General features: G+C 34.4%; 1 protein-coding gene across 3 annotated transcripts in view; it reads left to right on the top strand.

Moving 5' to 3' along the window:
• Window positions 1-20,276, top strand: part of TMC5 (transmembrane channel like 5) — a 134,358-nt gene that overhangs the window by 94,981 nt on the left and 19,101 nt on the right. For all 3 annotated transcript variants that reach the window (XM_031942686.1, XM_031942680.1, XM_031942689.1), the window contains 8 exons: window positions 454-532; window positions 3,332-3,429; window positions 6,060-6,155; window positions 7,364-7,439; window positions 7,719-7,852; window positions 10,229-10,402; window positions 17,087-17,165; window positions 18,916-19,020. In XM_031942686.1, coding sequence (XP_031798546.1) covers window positions 454-532; window positions 3,332-3,429; window positions 6,060-6,155; window positions 7,364-7,439; window positions 7,719-7,852; window positions 10,229-10,402; window positions 17,087-17,165; window positions 18,916-19,020 — 841 coding nt within the window. The remainder of the gene's footprint in view (window positions 1-453; window positions 533-3,331; window positions 3,430-6,059; window positions 6,156-7,363; window positions 7,440-7,718; window positions 7,853-10,228; window positions 10,403-17,086; window positions 17,166-18,915; window positions 19,021-20,276) is intronic.

The raw sequence follows: 20,276 nt of genomic DNA, 5'->3' as shown, positions 1-20,276 counted from the left end.
TTTGGAAAGGTATCTTTTTTCCCCAAAGTTCCCCATACTCTCTCTTTCTCTTTATTTTAAAGAAATGACAAATTTTTATTGGTAAGTGTTATTTTAACACAGCAGACACCCAAACAAACCCAAAACAAAATATGCTTCTAAAAATAGTTTAACCAGAAAACCCAAAAGGGTTTTTGTGATTTTTGTGTACATGTCACCTTATACATATAAAATTATACTTTGTTGAAAAAGTTCTAGATGCTTTTACACTAATAGTCAACCAACATTGATTAAACACCTACTATGTGCAACAAAATATATAATCTTTATAATTAGAGGGAATACCTCTAATTAGAAGGAACAGTGAGATCAATGAATCCATTAGAGTATTGGTCTGCCCTGACAGCTGCAGAAAGGTGTGAGTAAGCATGTTTCAAAAGGGGTAAAATGATTGTTTTCTCTTTTATCATTTAGGAATATCTTTCTGAAAATATCTATCATTGGCATTCTTTGTTATTATTGGCTCAATTCTGTGGCAGTATCTCATGAAGAGGTGAGATTTTGTCTCTCAGTTGATTTTGTGTTTTGTTCTTAAGCCTTTGATGACTAAACAGGAAATGAGCTTCCCAGCACTTACAGGTGGCAGGAACCATGGTAAGTAATGAAAAGAGCAAGCCCCTATTCTCAATCTAATGGAGGAAAAAAGATCGCAAGAATTATGTAAAAACAAGTTATACACAGATTGGAGATCACTTGAGAGGGAATGAAGGCATTGCCATTAAGAGGCATAGAGAAAGACTTCTTATAGAGGTGGGACTTCAGCTGATAAGGAAGCCAAGGAAGTCAGGAAGGGAAGAGGAAGAAGAATGTGCAGTTATATTTCTTAGTCTTCAATGAGTTTCTAAAAGCAAATGTAATATTATCAGGGAAGAGAAAAGATAATTCAGAATGTGGCTTGAGGTCATCCCAGTTTTAGAAAGATGGTGAGTTGACTAAACCAATAGCCCTAATAAGATGAGCACACACACACACACACACACACACATACACACCCCATTGGAAGGAAAACTCTTCTCGCCTTTCCTCTAATCTTACTCATTTCAAGTCAACTCAAGGAAATATCTTTATTTAGACTTGTTTCATAGAATTCCTACCAATTTTCAATAATCTATCCCAACTCAAACTGAAAGCAGCATAGATAATTTAGTCATAGTCCCCTAAATTAATTTTAATCACTTAATTAATCAACATTATCTCCACACCTGACCCCAGAGCTGCTCACAATTACTTGATGTTGCTTCTTTCATTTCCCTTCTTCTGAAGGAGGTATTATTTCAACCCATCTCAGGGAACTTAACACAATTTTACAAAGTAGTTACCTTACCTAGGCCATTTTGGAGCTGAACTGAACTGTGTCATTGAAACTAGTTTATCATGTTCCTTTTTCTTCTATCTTCCTTCTCATCTCAAAAATATGAGGTGGCTATTGTGAGAATTGCATGAAGATTTAGTTCCCACAGAGTTAGGTGGGCCTATTCTATAGTCATTCACTTCTTCATTTGCATAATTCAAGACTTTTAATTCCCCCTCCCTCCCAAATCCAATGGAATTATTTCTCACACTATAAATGAATGACAGAATATTTTATTTTTTGTAAAAATGCATTAGGACTTGTACACCCAAATATATCTATATCTATATCTTTACATATTTGTAGATAGATAAGGCTATATATTTATTTCAATAAACCTGCCATGCTCAAAAACATCTTAGAACTTCTTGATTGGAATTGCTTCTAGGACTATTTTACAATTTTACAAGTCTTTATAGGAGATCTGTCTTATTAATGCAGAATCATTCCCAAGGAATGGGACAAAATAGGGGCAGGAGGCAGGGAAGAGAGTAAAGAGGGGGAAAAGGGAAAGGTGGAGTGACAGTCACCTGAGAAGACCATCTTGAGTCAAAATGTATCCAGAAAATTAGACTAATAAGGAGGGGGACAGGCATAGCAGAGCAGGAAATCACAGGGAAGTGAAAAAATTGATTTTACATACCAGCCAAAACTGGGTCTGAGGCAAACTGACCAAATGCAAAGTATATCAGCTAGAAGAACGTTAGTTTTGCGGGGCTAGACAATTCTATTTGCTACTGTAGTGAACTGTATGTGGCTTCTTGCCTCACTTCTAAAGTTTTTACCACATTTAACCCCTGAGAGCTTTTGACTGTTTAAAAAGAAATTAGGAAACATAACCTTAAAGACACAGATTTGCCAGGATTAAAGGTTCTTCAAAAGAATGTGCCACAGACTCTCAAGACAGATCCTAAGGAGGTTTCTTGATCCTTAAGTATTTTGAATAGTGGAATAAGTATATAGCCTATCGATGGGATTGTGGAAAAGGGACAGTGCTTTTTTTTTCCCCTCAATAATATTTTTCCAAATACATATAAAGATTCAACATTCATCTTTTAAGACTTTGTGTTACAAACTTTTCTCTCTCCCTCCCTTACATCTCCCCTCTCCAAGAGAGCAAGCAATCTGATATAGATTAAACATGTGCTATACTTTTAAACATATTTCCATATTTGTCATATTGTGCAAGAAAAATCATATCAAAAGGGGAAAACCATAAGAAAAGAAAACAAATAAACAAACAACAAAGAAAATACTACGATACTTTGATCTACATTCAGTTTTCATAATTCTCTCTCTGGATGCAGATGGCACTTTCCATCCCAAGTCTATTGGAATTGCCTTGAATGCAGTGTTGAGAAGACAAGGATGAATGCGCTTTTCTGGATGTATAAGCTATATTTGTTGTCATTTTGTCCCAGAAGAAGAAAAGCCATCATCTCCTGCAAGGACTGAAGGATAGATATAGAAGGCAGATAGGAAAAGTGTGGATGGAAGCATCCTAGGAAAAACCTTCCTGAAATTCTCACCTTTCTCTGAGTTGATGTGACAAAAACCTTATATATGAAATGTATATTTGAGAGCTTTTATCTACATACCTCAGCTCCATTTAGTTATAGAAAGCAAGGTCCAAATGGGGTGGATAGGACATGAAACACATAAGGTATGTATGATTAGAGACAAGAGAAATATAAAGATAATTTTAGATCATGGGGTGCTGCTGAGGAGGGCAGGTCTGGATTGGGGAGGGATGTACATAGAGTCTTGGAAAGAGGAAATACCCAAGACAATGGAGGGTCACTGAAGATAAAACTTGCTTTCTCCTCAATTTACCTGAAGATTAGGGGTACTGTGGGGATATGAATGCTGAACTTACCATTTGTGTCAGAAAAGGGCACTTTAGAAGAACATTACTAAACACATTCTTTCTTTGCTTTTTAGTGCTGGGAAACACTTATTGGCCAGGATATCTACCGACTCCTTATAATGAATTTTTTATTCAGTTTATTTGACTCCATTTTTGGGGAGTTTTTGAGAAGGTAAATCGGTGTCTCTTTTTGGAAATGGGGGATGTAAATGGAAATCCTTTGTATAGAAATGAATAATGAAGTAAATGCTTCCTTATACTCCTAAAAGATACACTGTTTGAAATCTTTACATTTCCCTTTTGTTTTTTCCCTCCCTCTTCTTGGTTCAACACATTTATTCATTTTTTTGTACGTAATTTATTTCATAACTCTGCCATACATTTATCATCACAGGAAGTTTGTTTCAATTATGGGTATGCTTGGACTAGCTCTGACTTTAAGATGTAATTGTTAAATTTTCAATCTGAAAAAAGTAATTGCTACAAATAGGAATCGTTTTGTTATTTTATTGATCATCTAGACTTAAGATAATGCAAATCAAATTTAAAAGTATTTTTGCATTTTTTTCCCCTATAGAGCCTGGTGTTTAAATGTTCTGGGGATTGATAGGATCATAAGTCGAGGACTGGTAGCTAGCTTTAAACTCTCATTTTATGGCTCAAAAATGGGACTAAGGTTACACAATTTGTAAGCATTGTAAATGGCATTTGAAATTAGAATCTGCCTGCATTTATCAAATAGGTTTGAAGTTCAGAGATTAAGCCCACTGTCTCCCTTCCTGGATATCCTCTATAGGGAGAGAGGGCCTAGGTCTAGACCAGTGATATCAAGCTCAAATAGAAATGGGGACCATTAATATAAGGATCTCAGCAGGCCACAATATTAACTTAGAAAACCACCTATTAACATGATCTATGTTCTATTGCATTTTTATTTATTTTGTTAAATATTCCCCATTTATATTTTGATCTGGTTTGGCCCAGCTTAGGAGTGTTGCCCCAAGTGTTTGCTAGCTCTGCCAGAGACGATCTCAGGAGGTCCAATGATGGATTAATTTTGTATCTGAAAGGTCACTTGTCCATCTGCTTATGATAAAGAAGAATATCCAAGTTTAGAATGTAGAACTGTGAGTGGGGGTGGGGGTAAGCAGCCCTGCACTTACAGTCAGGAAATCCAGATTTTAGTTCTAGTCTTGATGGGAAATAATAAAGCCTATCCTGCCTTCTTCATAGTTTGGTATAAGGCTCAAATATAGGAAAGCTCTTTGAAATGAATCTACAACTTTTATAATAGGTCTAAAATTAACACATCCATTTTCTTTTCTTTTTTTCTTTTTTCTTTTTCTTTTTTTTTTTTCTGAGGCAATTGGAGTTAAGTGACTTGCCCAGAGCCACACAGCTAGGAAGTGTTAAGTGTCTGAGGTCAGATTTGAACCCCAGATCCTCCTGACTTCAGGGCTGGCGTTCTCTCCACTGTGCCTTCTAGCTGCCTCCTGCACATCCATTTTCAAAGGATATTAATTTGGGTTCTTTTGATAAGATAAGATAGGATGGTATAACTATACACACATATGTAATATGTTATATATTTAAACTATGTATAAAGAATATATATAAATATGTTCACATATTCCTAGTATATATGTCTTGGAATTAGTTTCTTTGCCTTATTCTACCCAAATTCACCTCTGTCTTGCATATTGACCTATTATGTATATGAAGGTCAGACAAAACATCTCTCTTCCAATTTTTATTGTTTATTATGTGTAAAGGGCATAGTATGTACTACAGAGTTTCTATAAAAGAATAAATCTTTGCCCTACTCTAGAATCATCAGAACTTCATTAAAAAGATAGGGATCTATCTAGCTTCTTACTTATAGATCCTTGATAAATTTTAAGCCCTAAATTTTTTGGCTTTTGGTAACAAATTTTAAGATGCCCATTGTAGAATGAACCCAGTGTAGAGTGATCTCTGAACTTTTGGAGAAAGTGTTCTATTGTTGAGCTGAAAGTTTGAGGGTAGGAGGAAAGGTTCATCAAGTAAATAGGAAAATGTTTAGCTAACTTAGGAAAGTAAACATTTTTTTAAAAGCATTTATTTAGCATTTTGCCTTAATAATTTAAGAGGTCTTTTCCTTAAAATAATGTCACACTTTTGCTGTGTTTGTAAGCCTTGCATCCAAGCTTTAGAGCTTCAAAGAACTCCATTGACATTCTAATCTAATACCCTCATTTTACAGATAAGGAAACTGAGGCACAGAAAGGTTAACTGACTTTTCCAGAAAAGCAAAGAAGCAAATAAACATTTATTAAGCACCTACTATGTGTCAGGCATTGTGCTAAGTGCTTTACAAATATTATTTCATTTGATCCACACAATAACTCTGGGTAGTAGATGTTATTATTATCATTTTATAGTTGAGAGAGACAGAATTCTTTCACCCAGGATCACACAACTAATATCTATTTGAGGTAGGATATGAACTCAGGCTTTTCTAACACTGTACAATCTAACTGCTTCTTTCATCCAACTAAAAAAGTCTGAGGCAGCATTTGAAATCCAGAACTTCTTGACTTTAAAGTCCAATGTTCTTACTATGTTGCCTCTAATATGAGAAAAAAGCAGAATTATATATCTTCCCCACACCATATCATTCATATTTAATTAATTTGCACAGATCTTTCCACCATTATTCCAAATTAGTTGAGGTGGCCCTTTACAGATAGCAGGATATCTTTTTTTTTTTTCCTTCTTGGGATTTCTTGGCTCTTATAGATTCACAACTTTGTCATTTTACAGAATCATTGGGACTACATTAATTAAAAGTCTTGGGGTGCCCGAGTTTGACATTGCCAGGAATGTTTTGGAGCTAATCTATACACAGACCCTCCTATGGTGAGTGTGAGGGGGAGGATACTGCTCTTTCTCAAATGCTGTGGGATTCACATCACCATATATACTTTAGAAAAATATAATTGGTCTGATTTTTCTTGTCTAACATGACAAATATGGAAATATATTTAAAATAATATATCAGATTATTTGCTATCTTGGGGAAGGGGGAGGTAAGAGAGGAAGAGAAAAAATTTAGAACACAAAGTCTTTCAAAAATGAATGTTGAAAACTATCTTTATAAGTATCTGGAAAAAAAATACTATTGAAAATTATTTTTAAAAAGAAGAATATGATGTCAAAATTAGATCATAGCATCTCCACTGAGTAACATGGATCATAACGTCATAATCAAAAGAGACTTTAAAGGTCATCTAGCACAAAATGAATTTTGTTTACAACATTTTTGACAAATATGTAACATACATATATATAAACTAATATGTAACTATATCTTTATTTGAATATCTCCTGGAAATAAATTGCCTTAACCTATTTTGGGTCCATTTAATTGTTGAGTTTTTTTTTTTCTCTCATGCCAAATCAGAATCTTCCTTTTAATTACCTTTGGTTCATTCTTTCTAGTCTTATCCTCTGAGGCCAGACCTCTACCACCTGCCCCCCAAATATCAATCAAAAAGCATTAATTAAGCTCCTATTATATACTAGGCACTATACTAAGCAAAAACATAGTTCTTCTTGTACTTAATAGTTTTCCAGATACTTGAAGATGCCAGATTCCATGTTTCCCTTAAATATTCTCATTTCTAGGCTTTTCAAACATTCTAATTCTTGATAGAATAGGCAGATTTTTTTTCTTTTTTTCTTTTTTTGGCTTCTAAATGAAGTAGAACTGCTATTAGTTTTCTTGGACCACTTATGAATTGCTTTATCCCCCCTCTTTTTAATGACTTTTAATATAACATTTTAGAGACCTTTTACTAAATGGGAATTGCTTACTGATTTGGTTTTTGGTCTTATGAAAGTAAAGAAATGGTTCAAATTCCAGAGCATGACTCTCTGATCCTGCTTTTTTATTTGTATAATAGAGATAATATATGTTCAAATATTATCTCTTACATATAGGTTATGATGAGTCTCAGATGATAATCTACATAAAGCATTTTGCAAATCTTAAAGTGCCATGTAAATATTAACTACTTCTTACTGAATATACTCTGAGAAAGTAATGATCATCTTTCTCCTTGCAGGATTGGAATCTTCTTCTCTCCTCTGCTGCCCCTCATCCATATGATCACACTTTTCATCATGTTTTATATGAAAAGAGTGAGTGCTATCTTGGAACCTACCAGTGAAACCAAACATAGTTTAATATTGTGGTTGAAGGAGGGAAAGGCTTCTCTCAACATCTATTTGTGCATTAGAGAGAAGAGGGTAGAGGGAAGGAGAGATAATGGGGCACCAAAAATTGAAGTCTGAAAGGCACATAAAGAAATTGATGGTGAAAAATTATATATCTTTTTAATAAAAAGCTATGATAAAAAAATAAGATGATAATAATAATAATAAAGAAATTGATGGGAGATTGGATTGCTTTTCCTTCAGGTCAGTTTGTTGATGAACTGTCAGCCTCCAAGCAAAGCCTGGCGTGCCTCTCAGATGATGACTCTGTTTATATTCCTACTGTTTTTCCCCTCTTTTACTGGGGTATTATGTGTCCTAGCCATCACTGTTTGGAGGTAAGAAATAACTGTGATTATAGATGTTTTAATGCTGCTTGGGAAAGAATTGGCAAGGGAGTGAAAAGGAAGATTCTAAGCAATGCTACTAATAGAATATTAATATTAATAGAAGATTAATTATTATAATATTAATGAAAGATTAAGAGGTTATGTAATTTACCAGGAAGTCACAAATAGGACATTTTTCCTAATTTCTGTGACAAAGTTTTATATATTACATCAAGTTTCTTCTCATAACATTTTAAATAATATTCTATTTTTTTGCCCAATTACATGATAAAACAATTTTTAATTTTTTTTTAAGTTTTGGGTTCCAATTTGATCTTTTTCTCTCCTTTCTTTCCCTTCTTTGAGATGGTAAATAATCCAACATAGGTTATATACTTCATAACACTTTTTAAAAACAATGGTTTTTCCCAATTATAATTTTTGGGGGATAAATTTCATCATTTTTAACATTTAATATTTTAAAATTTTGAGTTCCTAATTTTCTCCCTTCCTCTCTCACCTCTCCTTTCTTAAAACATTAAGCATTTTAATCCAAATTCATAAAATTTTTTAAAAGGATAGGAAAGGAAAGAGAAACCTACCTCATCTATTAATTAACATTAAAACTAAAAATGACCTACATTAACTTTCAGTATCAAAATTTTAGCAACTTTTTAGCCCAGATGATACCAGACCTTCATCTGTTCTCTGTTACCAAGTCATGGAATGTTTTATATTCTCTTTCCCATACTCCCAGTGTAATATTCTCCAAGAAAAAGGTGATAGATGGGATCTAGATTACTAGCTATGTCACCTTAAGCAAGTTACTGTATTTACTTCCCTGAGACTCAATTACTTTATCTGTAAAATGGGGATAAAATTCCTACTCACAACATTGTGAAATGGAGGCTGTTTGACCTACATGTGAGTATTTACATCAATAATAAGTTGAAAGAAAAAGAGATCAATTTTATGAATCCAGGGTAACGGGCAATCCTAGAACTAAATTCCTGAATCAAGTGCCTAATAATTTATTCACATAATATTAGCATAATTTGGTAAAAATAGAAGCTGAGAAGAGAGTGGAGTTGCTATAGAAAAAGTACTTAGGCCTAGGGACATATCTATATTTTTACTCTTAATAGACCCTTAAAAGTATGGACAGAAGAACAATTTATACTATAACACCAATATTATAAAAATAAGCAATTTTATGGACTTTTATAAATTAATGAAGAATGAAATGAGTAAAACTAGGGAAACAATTCTTACCGTGACAATGATGTAAAAAACAAATCACTTTGAAAACTGTTAGAACTATAATCAATAACTAGGATTGATGATGAGGATTGATGATGAAATATGTTACCTATTACAGAATCATTTAGGATGCAAATTGAGCTATAAATATTTTGGAGCGCAGTCATTAGGGGAATTTATTTTGCTTGATCAAACATATTTATTATAAGAAATTTGTTTCTCTGCCTCACTGCGGTGGGAAGTGGGAAAAAAAAGAAATAGATCTCTGTAAATTTATTTAAAAAGTAAAGAGATAAGGAGGAGACTGTAGATATGAAAAGATTGCATGTACTTTCAGATGAAGTCATTAATTTTACTTAACTGTTTTACTTCACAGTGTAAAAATCTTCACAGAAAGGGTAGGTAATCTGCAAATATATGCAATGTAAAAAGAAAACAAATAAAATTAAAGTCACTGCCCAAAAAGGATATGATCAGCATGGTGTAATGAAAAAAGCATCGAACTTGAAGTTCCAAGACTGAATTCAGAAGGTGGCTCTACCCCTTAACTGCTGTGTGTTCATAAGAATGTCATAAATGCTCCCCTTTCTCATCTGTTGAGTTGGACTTGATAATACTTATATTGTCACTCCTAAGAGGGAAAAGGGAAAAGGGAATAAGCATTTATTGAACATGTATGTGACAGGCACTTTTCAAATCTCATTTGATCCTCACATGAACCCTGGGAGGAAGGTGCTATTATGATTCCCATTTTACCATTGGGGAAATTGAACAAAAGGCTAAGTGACTTGTCCAGGATAACACAGCACTTAGTAATGTCCAAAGCCATATTTGAACTTGTTTTTTTAACCCCATTCACTTAGCTGTACCATCTAGCTGAGTTGTACTTAGTACAGAAAAAGGGGGTGCTTTATAAACTACAAAAATAAGATATTTGTTATTAATAATTATATTATTAATGTTATTACCACATTAGGAAAAATGTAAACTTTGCAGCAGTTATTCATTTGAATCCATGGCCAAGAAATTTCTTTGATTTCAGGTCTACAGAATGAGTCAAATCTTAGTAAAAGAAGACACAGTCATTTTATAACCAAATTTACCTCATGTTCCTTTTCTGCTCAGGTTGAAGCCTTCACCTCATTGTGGTCCTTTCCAAGGTCTACCTTCCATCATCCATGCAATCTATGGATGGATTGAGATACTTAGCAACAGACCTAGCTACTTATGGGTAGTGTGGATTTATCGGAATCTCATTGGGAGTGTGCATTTCTTCTTCATCCTCACCCTCATTGTCTTGTAAGTAGAACAATGAAGAAAAATAAGGGAGAAAAATTAAGACTTGGGAAATAGAACAATGAGTGGGAAGAATGACAGAAAAAAACAACTTATTGAAGATTGATACATAAGGCATTGGTAACTTTAAGCTCAGTGGAAAAATCAAAGGGCTTTTGATTCAAACTATGCCTCTAACAAATGTCATTTCCTTAAGCAAACTATTTAACATTTCTGAACTTCAGAAATGGAAATATTGCCTGTTTCTTATTGTTATTAAGTCACGTCTGATTCTTCTTGATCCTGTGGACCATAGCAAGCCAACACTGTCTTTGGTATACTGGAGTGGTTTGCCATTTCCTTCTCTAGAGGATTAAGGAAAATTGAGGTTAAATGACTTGTTCAGAGTCACATAGCTAATAAGTGTCTACCGCTGGATTTGAATGCAGTTCTAACTGACTCCAGGCCCAATGCCTCTGTGCATCAGGCAAATAGAAATAATACTCCCTATCTTATCCAATAAGTTAAAAGATGGTCAGAGATTCTACATCTCCTGGAAAGTGCTTTGAAAAGTTAAATATACTCTAGTTGTCTCCCCCCAAAAGCATTAAAGAAAAATTAAATAATCTGTACAAATCTTAGGGTTTCTTTTTTCATTATTAATAAAGTGTTGATATAATTTAGTCATATTGATCAATTCAAATGAAATAATATATGTAAAGCATTTTACAAACTTTTAAGTGCTATATAAATATCAGGTATTATTATTTTTAGAAATATGGAACAATCCAATTTATATCCATTCCCCTTTAAGAGCTCATTGCTTTTCTAAAAATGTTTTATTCTATAGTTTGTTCAATATTTCCCGATTGATGGATGTTCACAGGACCACAGAATCATTAATCAACAAACATTTATTAGTCGCCTATTATGGGCAAGACATTGGAGATACAAATGCAATGAATGAAACAATTTCTACTCCCTAAGAGGAACTTAAGGCCATATTCCAAATCATAGATATAGAACTAGAATTGACCTCAGTGATCATCTAGTCTGCCTTCCTTATGCTGTAAGTGAAAAAAACTGAAGCTCAAAGTAATCCAGGTAGTAAATACCAGAGCTAGGAACACAAATAATCAAATTCCAAAAACATGAATATTTCTACTATATCAATCTGTTTCTTATTTTGTGGATTTATGAGTTGTTTTTTCTACAACAAAAAAGCAGAACTTTGTTATATTTTTTCAACTTTTTTAGGGAGGCAATTAGAGTTAAGTGACTTGCCCAGAGTCACACAACTTGTGAATGTCTAAGGGTGGATTTTAACTCAGATCTTCCCAATTCCAGAGTGGGTTCTCTATCACTGTGCCATCTAACTGCCCCTAATAGTTTTGTATATTTGAGATATTTTTCTCTATCTCTGATGTCCTTGGAATGTGTATCTTATAGTGAGATTGCTGGGTTAAAAGATTTGTACACATTATTTTTTAGCTACTTTTTTTAGTCATTATTTTTTAGTCAATCAGCTATTCAGCAAACACGTAATAAGTACTTGCCATGTCCTAGGCACTGTATTACGTGCAGGGGATACAAAGAAGAAGAAAAAACATCTCTAATCTCAAGAAACTCCCATTCTAATGGAGGAGACATGTTAAGAGGTAGTATAAAACAAATAGGAAGCACATAGTAACTTTAGAAGGGAAAGTTCTACCAGCATGGGGGACTTCTTGGTGATACCTCCTGGGTAGTGCTTGAGTCTGTTTTTGAAGTAAACCCAGAATACCAAGAAAAAGGGGTTAGGAAGAAGAAACAAGTTTCCAAGCATAGAAGAAAGCCAGCACAAAGGTACATTGGTGAGAGATAAAATATTCATTGATAAACTGGTACTTAAATTGTGGTGATTATCACATTATCATACTTTTTCACCCTTTTCTAAGCACTTTAACTTCATTCTCTTATTTGATTCTTACAGTAACTCTGCAAGGTCAATAAAGCAGATGATTCTCTGTTTTGCAGACATGAGACTGAATCACAAAGATTAATTGACTTAAACTTCTAATGATGTCATCATCACCACCTTCATGGCTAGCATTCATATGTCTTTAAAGTTTGAAAAGTGCTTTGGAAATAGTTTCTCATTTGATCCTCAGAACAATCTGGGAGTGAGGGTAGATACTATTATTATGCCTGTTTTACAGGTGAGGAAACTGAGACAGATAATATTAAAGTGACTTTCCCAGGATCATACACCTAATAAGTATCTGAAACCAGATTTGAAATATACAATCTGAATTTCTTATTACAAGTCCAGGGGACTCAATCCACTGTCCTACCCAGCTCTGTGGTCAGATAACATCTGAATTATTGGTTTAGGTTCTGTATTCTGGATTTTAAGAGGACATTGATAAACTGATAGGTATCTGATAAAGGCAACCAGGATGATGATGCAACTGAAAACCTGGTCATATGAGCATTGATTAAAAGAACTCTGGGAATTTGCCAGAAGGGAAGGAAACTTGGGGATGACATGATAACTTCAAATATTTGAAATATTGAAGAAATAAATTGATTTATTTTGTACTGCTCCAGGATAAAATAAGGATCAACCAGTGGAGGTCATTGGGTAGGGTATTCTATCTCAAAATAAAGAACGTTCTAAAAATTAAAAACTATCCAACAATGGAATGAAATAGTGAGTTTTCTATTATTGGAAATGTTGAAGTAGAGTTCATTGGGAAATGTAGTAAAGGCTATGTGTGCAATAGAAAATTAGCTTTAATGGCCAAAGCCCTTTTGAATCCAAGATTCTATGATTAAAAAAAAACAAAAACCCTCTGTCTCACATTGTGAATAAATACCAAAGACAATAAAACCCAAGTTGTCTTTTTTTTTTTTTATCCTTCACTGCTAAGAGTTCCCTATACCTTCTACCAAACTATTTTGGCTATGATGGAAAACTCTTTCCCCTGTTTTCTAACAGCAGCGGGAATAGGGACTAGGGAACTCTCAGATGAAGAAACTCCCCCTACCAATAAACATCAGAAACTTCTCCGCAACTTAAAGCCATAGAGAGTTGTTTAGGAAGGTTAATGACTTACTCATCACCACTCTGATATCATAGTTCTCTTTGAGAATGAAGGACAAACAACAATAATAGAGAGTGATAATTAAGTGCTCACTAAGGCTCTTTGCTTGGCATTTGTCAAACCAATGATTCTGCACATTTTCTGCTAGGATTGTAGCTCTTCTCCCATTTAAACAAAGTTGCTATATGAAAATCTGAATTTAAACAAAATATAGAGTGTGGTTATTTACTGCATATAAAAATATAACTGGATGGTATCTTAAGATATCATCTAGTTCAAACTACCTCATTTTACATATGAGGAACTGAGGTTCAGAGAAGTAAATTAACCTAAGGTCAATAGCAGACCTAGAATTAGAATCCTGCTCTTATAACTCCTAATGCAGTCATTTATATTTATTATATTACCTTGACATTATTGATATTGAGCTACTCAGTATATTTTTAAGTATGATACAATTACCCATATAATATACAGTCCAGGACCCAAGCTCTGGACTGATGCACCAGGTCTTAGGGAAACCCCCCAGCCCAAGTCAGAGTTCTTTGATTTGCTTGCTCCCAGACAAAGTTCCCTCTATGTAATATCCACATATAGTTCAGATATAGGTCTCCACAGATGTAGATAAAAGAATCTCTAGCTGCCATACAAGTACTCAATGTAACCATAAGCTACAAATACAGAACAGCCTTTATTTTATCCCACAGAAAAAGTAAAAATAACATAAAGGACTTAGTTACTGGTTGTTCAGTCATTTTTCAGTTGTGTCTAACTTTTAAGATCCCATTTAGGATTTTCCTAGCCTAGATACTAAATTGACTTTTCATTTACTTCTCCAGCTCATTTTACAGATAAGGAAACTGAGGCAAACAGCATTAAGTGACTTGCTCAAATCATATAGTTTATAAGCATCTGAGATGAGATTTGAACTCAGGTCTTACTAATTTCAGATCCGGTACTTTATTCACTGTGTCATTTAGCTGTCCTATAAAGGACTCAAAGAGTACATAAATAATACATTTGATTCTTCCTTCCCTTTTCAGTGAGCCCCACCTACCCTTCAAGGACCTAGGTAGACACCAGATTCATGTACCACCCTGTGGTTTAGAATGCTCTGGGAAGGGAAACAAATTTGAAGTTCTTAAGAAACTCCCCAACATTCCATGCGTCCTTTCGTCACCAAGACCCACTCGATATCCAGTTTCATAATATTACCCTAAGGACTTAGATTCCTTCTTGGAAGAGAAATGCACTTCAGATTGCTAGAGGAGCTTCTTCCCAACATTCCAGTAAATGTCATTCCTACCCCAGTTTTATATCACCTCATACTAAGAACAGAAATCAAAGTCTGGATCTTTTGCTCCTCACTTACAACTTTAGTCCTTTGATAGCCTTAATAACTCAGCCCCCATACTAATTAGTTTTTTCCTGAAAAGACTAATGAAAACTAGTTACAGTATCTTCTCTCATGCTGGGGTTGCCACTATATTGTAGCTATGAATAGAGGGAAACAGTAACTAGTGAAAACCCTGTAGAAGATGGGATTTGGGAACTCTGAAACTTGGGGGTGCTTAGCAAGGCAACTCTATGGCTGGCATTTTTTTTTTTTTAAATACACATTTTTAATGAATCATCTTGGGAGAGAATAATCAGAACAAAAGGGAAAAACAACAGGAGAGAAAAACAAAAAATAAAAAAGATAGCATTAGTTCTTTTTCTGGAAGCAGATGACATTTGGCTGGCATTCTTGAAGCTTTTCTTTCTCATGCTAGAGTCTTGGATTATGACACAATGCTGCCCAAGAAACCTCTTCTTTATCCTGGAAGCTGGGATTCAGAAACTCCACCACCTGCTCTCTCTCTAGCTGTTATTTCTTGGTCTGGGAAGTTAAGTCACCATCTCTTCAAGACTAGGGCTGCGAATTAGAGGTCCAGAGACTTGCCTCCTTAGATACACAACTTCCTTGTACTATTACCCATTATAAACTTCTGGCAGTGGATAGTTCCCATTCCTACCCTTAGTGCTCTTGGCTTTTCTTAGCTTTACTATTTTCTGGTTTTTCCTCTAAAATAAGTTCAGCCAAAAAGCATAATTCTGACTTAATAGACTGATTTAACCTCTACCAGAAGGTTGCAATAGCACTGTACTAGAGAAAGATGTAAGCCCAGGCAGATTAGAGGCCCAGTAGATATCCCACTGATCCTAGAGTAAGAAAGACCTGAATTCAAATTTGACTTTAGACACATTTTAATTATGTGAATTTATATTCACATATTATTATATATATATAATATATATATATTATATATATAATATAAATATTATATATTTAATTATGTGAATTTATATATATATAAAGAATTTATACTGATAAATTCTTTAATCTCATTGCCTCAGTTTCCTCATCTATAAAATAGGGATAATAACAGTCCAGTTATTAGTCCCAGAGTTGCTAGAATCAAATGAAATAATTTTCAGAATACTTTGCAAATCTAAAAGTGTTATGTAAATATTAGCCATCATTATCAACTAAATACCAAATAAAGGATCTGTAAACTTCTCTAATTAATCAGTAAGTGTCCTTGATCCACCTCCTATACATAACAACTATTGCTGAACATATCTGAGGTATAAAACAAAGCAGAACTTTTCTTAAACCATTAGAAAGTAAAAAACTCAGTTGCCTTTAAGCCAACCACAAATCAAAAAGTTCTGTGACTAAAGTGGTGTGGTGACCTCAAAGAAGGAAAGAAGGAAGCAAGGAAAGAGGGAAGCAAAGAAAAAAGCATTTATTACACACTATGTGCCAGACATTGGGCTAAGTAATGAAGACACAAATACAAAAAGACAACCCCTACAATAAAGAGTTCATATTCTAGACAATTTATAAAAGAAACATTTAAGAAGTGGGCTTAAAGGTATAGGGGGATGGTTTTGAAGTCCAGAAGTAATGATCAGAGCTGGGAATGAAGGCTGGCCAGACTAGGTCTCTCAACAAAATGGAGGCCCCCCCAAAGAACCTCACCAATGGGAGAAGAGGGCTGATCTGACAGAAGGATATTCCAGGGTAAGAAGGCCACAGTAATGGATACATGTTCTGGTGCAAGGAGGCCCACATGCTGAGGGAAATTCCAGAATAAGACAACAGCTGAGACATGGGTTTGAATTCCAGAAGTCAGAAGCAGATAGAGCAAGTAGGTGTCCCAGGGATAGAACAGAGTGAGGAAAACCTGAGTTCAAGTCTGGCTTTAGATACTTATTAACTGTGTGATCCGATAAGTCACTTAACTCTACTTGCCTCAGTTTCCTTATCTGTAAATTGGAAATAATAATAACCCCTACTTCCCAGGATCAAAAGAAATAAAATATATAAAGTGCTTTGCAAACCTTAATATATAAATGCTACCTGTGGAAGTCCTATTTTTCCTAATTCGTAGCTAACAATATAGTAGCAACCCCAACTTGAGAGAGAAGATAATGTAATCCTTAGGGGTATTAGCTACATAACTGCCTTTTCTCCAGAACACAATTGTACTTTCCTGCTTACTTTGTTAACATAATACCATACACCCATGCCAAAATTATTTGCATTTCTTTTCGTTTTCTTCTTTTTTTTTTAAAGGATTATCACATATCTTTACTGGCAGATAATTGAAGGAAGGAAGATCATGATCAAACTCCTACATGAACAGATCATCAATGCAAGTTTCTTACTGTTATTCTCTTTTTCTCTTTTAAATTTTAGAATAATCATAAAAGTATTCTAGGGATTACATTTCTTCACTGGATCCTGCTAAAGCAGGCATTCTTAACCTGGAATCTATGAATTTGGGATATATATGCATAGATACATATACATATACACACAAAAATATACACATACTTATGTATGCGTATATGGACGTACACATATATGTATATACATATATATACATGCATATATCTCTGTGCATATATATACACCTATAACTATATTTTAGTATAATTAGTTTCCTTTATAATCCCATGTATTTTATTTTATGCATTAAAAAAAAATTATTGAGAAGGGAACCATAGACTTGACCAGACTGCCAAAGGAATCCATGAAATAAAAAAGATTAAGAACTCCTCTGCTAAAAATCTGAAGAGCTTATAGATGTTCTCAGTGGGGAATAGAGAAAAGATAGATTCCCTAATTATATAAATATCATGGGAGGATTATCCTCAGACCAAAATTCTGTGTAATAACAAGAGGTTACTGATACACTGGGGTTTGGTAATAGGATAGATTTATTTTCTTCATTTTGTATCCCAGCATCATCACACAGCTGTCATCATTGTGAATAAATATCTGCATGCAGTGAGACAGTTTGGCAAATCATACCCCAAGAAACTTGAATCTAAATGACCTAAATGATAGAACTCAGAAGAATTTGGGTTTATTTCCAGTCAGACATATAGCATGGGAGTCCTGGCCAAAGAATCAGAAAACATGTATTCTACATGAGTAGGTGTAGCTACTTAGAATCATAGAATTTTAACATTTGAACGGCCTCCAAGTTTATTTGTTATATCCCATACATGAATTATGGATCTTATCTGCAATGTCTCAGACAAGTGATTGAGTCATAACAGAGAATGCACTGCTTTATGGAGCAATTGACAAAGAATTCCACCAAATATACCTAAGCCTACATAATCACTGGCCTGAATGAAAATTATCATAAGAGAGTCACTAATCACCTGGATAGGACCTCTTGCTCAGATCTCAGTTAAAATACACAAATGTTAATAGTTGGAAGAAGTTTTCCTAGACTGATCTCTTGGAATAAGTTACTTCATGAATTTCATTGATTGATATCTTGTGCTGTTGAGGAAATGAAATAGAGAATGCTTACATTGATTTTAATGGACAGAGAAATGCAAGACCAATATAAGCTCTCTGGGGAATGGTTGAAGAAGGGACATTGCATGAGAAATGAGTCAGGAAAGATGGATCTAGGATTTATTAGGGCACAATGAGTGGCAACCACAGTGGGATGGGAGATGTGAAGAAACACTTCAAGATACAAAGATAGCAAGAGTGCAGAAGACAACTCCATATTTGTTTTAATTTTGCCCAAGAGGTCTAGGAAGTATGTCTCCTTTTGGCACCAAGACCAAAAGTGCCTCTAATTTTTTAGATTCAGAAGAGTGTATCACTGTGTGTGACCTTTTAGAGAAAGAAGAAAAAATGAGGTGTTTGTGGTTTAGTCAAAATCTGTAACAAGGCCATTTCACGCCAAAACCAAAACAAAATAAAACATAGTAGCTGTCTTTATCCAACTCTTCTAACCTTCTCTCCAAACAGAATGTGTTAATGAGGTATGAAAATCAAATTATTTCCTCTTTCAAAGAATCTTCCCTTTCTTTTTTTTTTTTTTTTTTTGCCACCTGTTCCCGATACCTTCTTACCACTGTTGTTTTGGACAGGAGGGAAAAGACAAGATGTTTCTTGTGGAGAAGCTTTTAAAACTCCAGGAATCCCAGAAAAAACCAAGTTCTTATGTACTGACTCAAGAAAGGAGAGAACAGGAGGTGAGTCTCAAATTGAATCCAGGCTTCTCCTGAGATGTACTACTTCCCTTTGAATCTCAATATGGTGTAATAATGGAAAGAGTCCTAGCCAAAGAATCAGAAGACATGGATTCTGGTCCAGCTGGGTCATGAAATGTTTGGGTGCTCTGGGGCACAAGCTTTATACTTTCCGAACCTTATCTCTCTGATATATTATTTTTAAATGAAGGGGATAATTATTCTTGCTAGATTTCATCAAGGGATACTATAAGTACTGATAAATGAAATAAATGTAGGTATGATATTTTAAAAGTTATAGAGATAGAATTTCTGAATAATTTAATCATTTTATTAATAAGGCTAACATGTTTATTAACAAAAGAGACCAGTGACAAGGACCTCTCTTGGTGGTGGACTCACAATTTACATACTCTTTGAAGAGTGAGTGTTCCTGGTTAACAATTAATGAGAGAATGAATATTATAATGAGAAGCTGATCATATTACAGTGAGGGTCTTGAAGCACAAGACTTGAAAGACTTTAACTTATCAATTTCCATATCACCTGTCTGACAAAAGGGAGAATCCACATTTTCCCAGATCTGTCTGAGTAAATTCAATGAATAGGAATCCATCCATTAGCCTAAACTTAGAATTTCTTTTACTTTATAATTAGATCTTTTTTTTTTTTTTTTTAATAGCCTTTTATTTACAAGATATATGCATGGGTAACTTTACAGCATTAACAATTGCCAAACCTCTTGTTCCAATTTTTCACCTCTTACCCCCCCACCCCCTCCCCTAGATGACAGGATGACCAGTAGATGTTAAATATATTAAAATATAAATTAGATACACAATAAGTATACATGACCAAAACGTTATTTTGCTGTACAAAAAGAATCAGACTCTGAAATATTGTACAATTAGCTTGTGAAGGAAATCAAAAATGCAGGTGTGCATAAATATAGGGATTGGGAATTCAATGTAATGTTTTTTATTCATCTCCCAGAGTTCTTTTTCTGGGCATAGCTGGTTCAGTTCATTACTGCTCCATTAGAAATGATTTGGTTGATCTCGTTGCTGAGGATGGCCTGGTCCATCAGAACTGGTCATCATATAGTATTGTTGTTGAAGTATATAATGATATGATTAGATCTTAGCCTGAATATAAGCCTTTGCACAAGATTTCCCACACTGGTTGATTTCTGGATGAGGAAAGTAGAAAAGGCAGAACATCTTGGTCCTGATTCAGTAGTTATTAAATACGAGAGAAAT

This window comes from Sarcophilus harrisii, chromosome 1, assembly GCF_902635505.1.
Source record: "Sarcophilus harrisii chromosome 1, mSarHar1.11, whole genome shotgun sequence".
Taxonomy (NCBI): domain Eukaryota; kingdom Metazoa; phylum Chordata; class Mammalia; order Dasyuromorphia; family Dasyuridae; genus Sarcophilus; species Sarcophilus harrisii.
The sequence above is the reverse complement of the archived record's forward strand: the minus strand, read 5'-3'. Positions and strand labels throughout refer to the sequence as shown.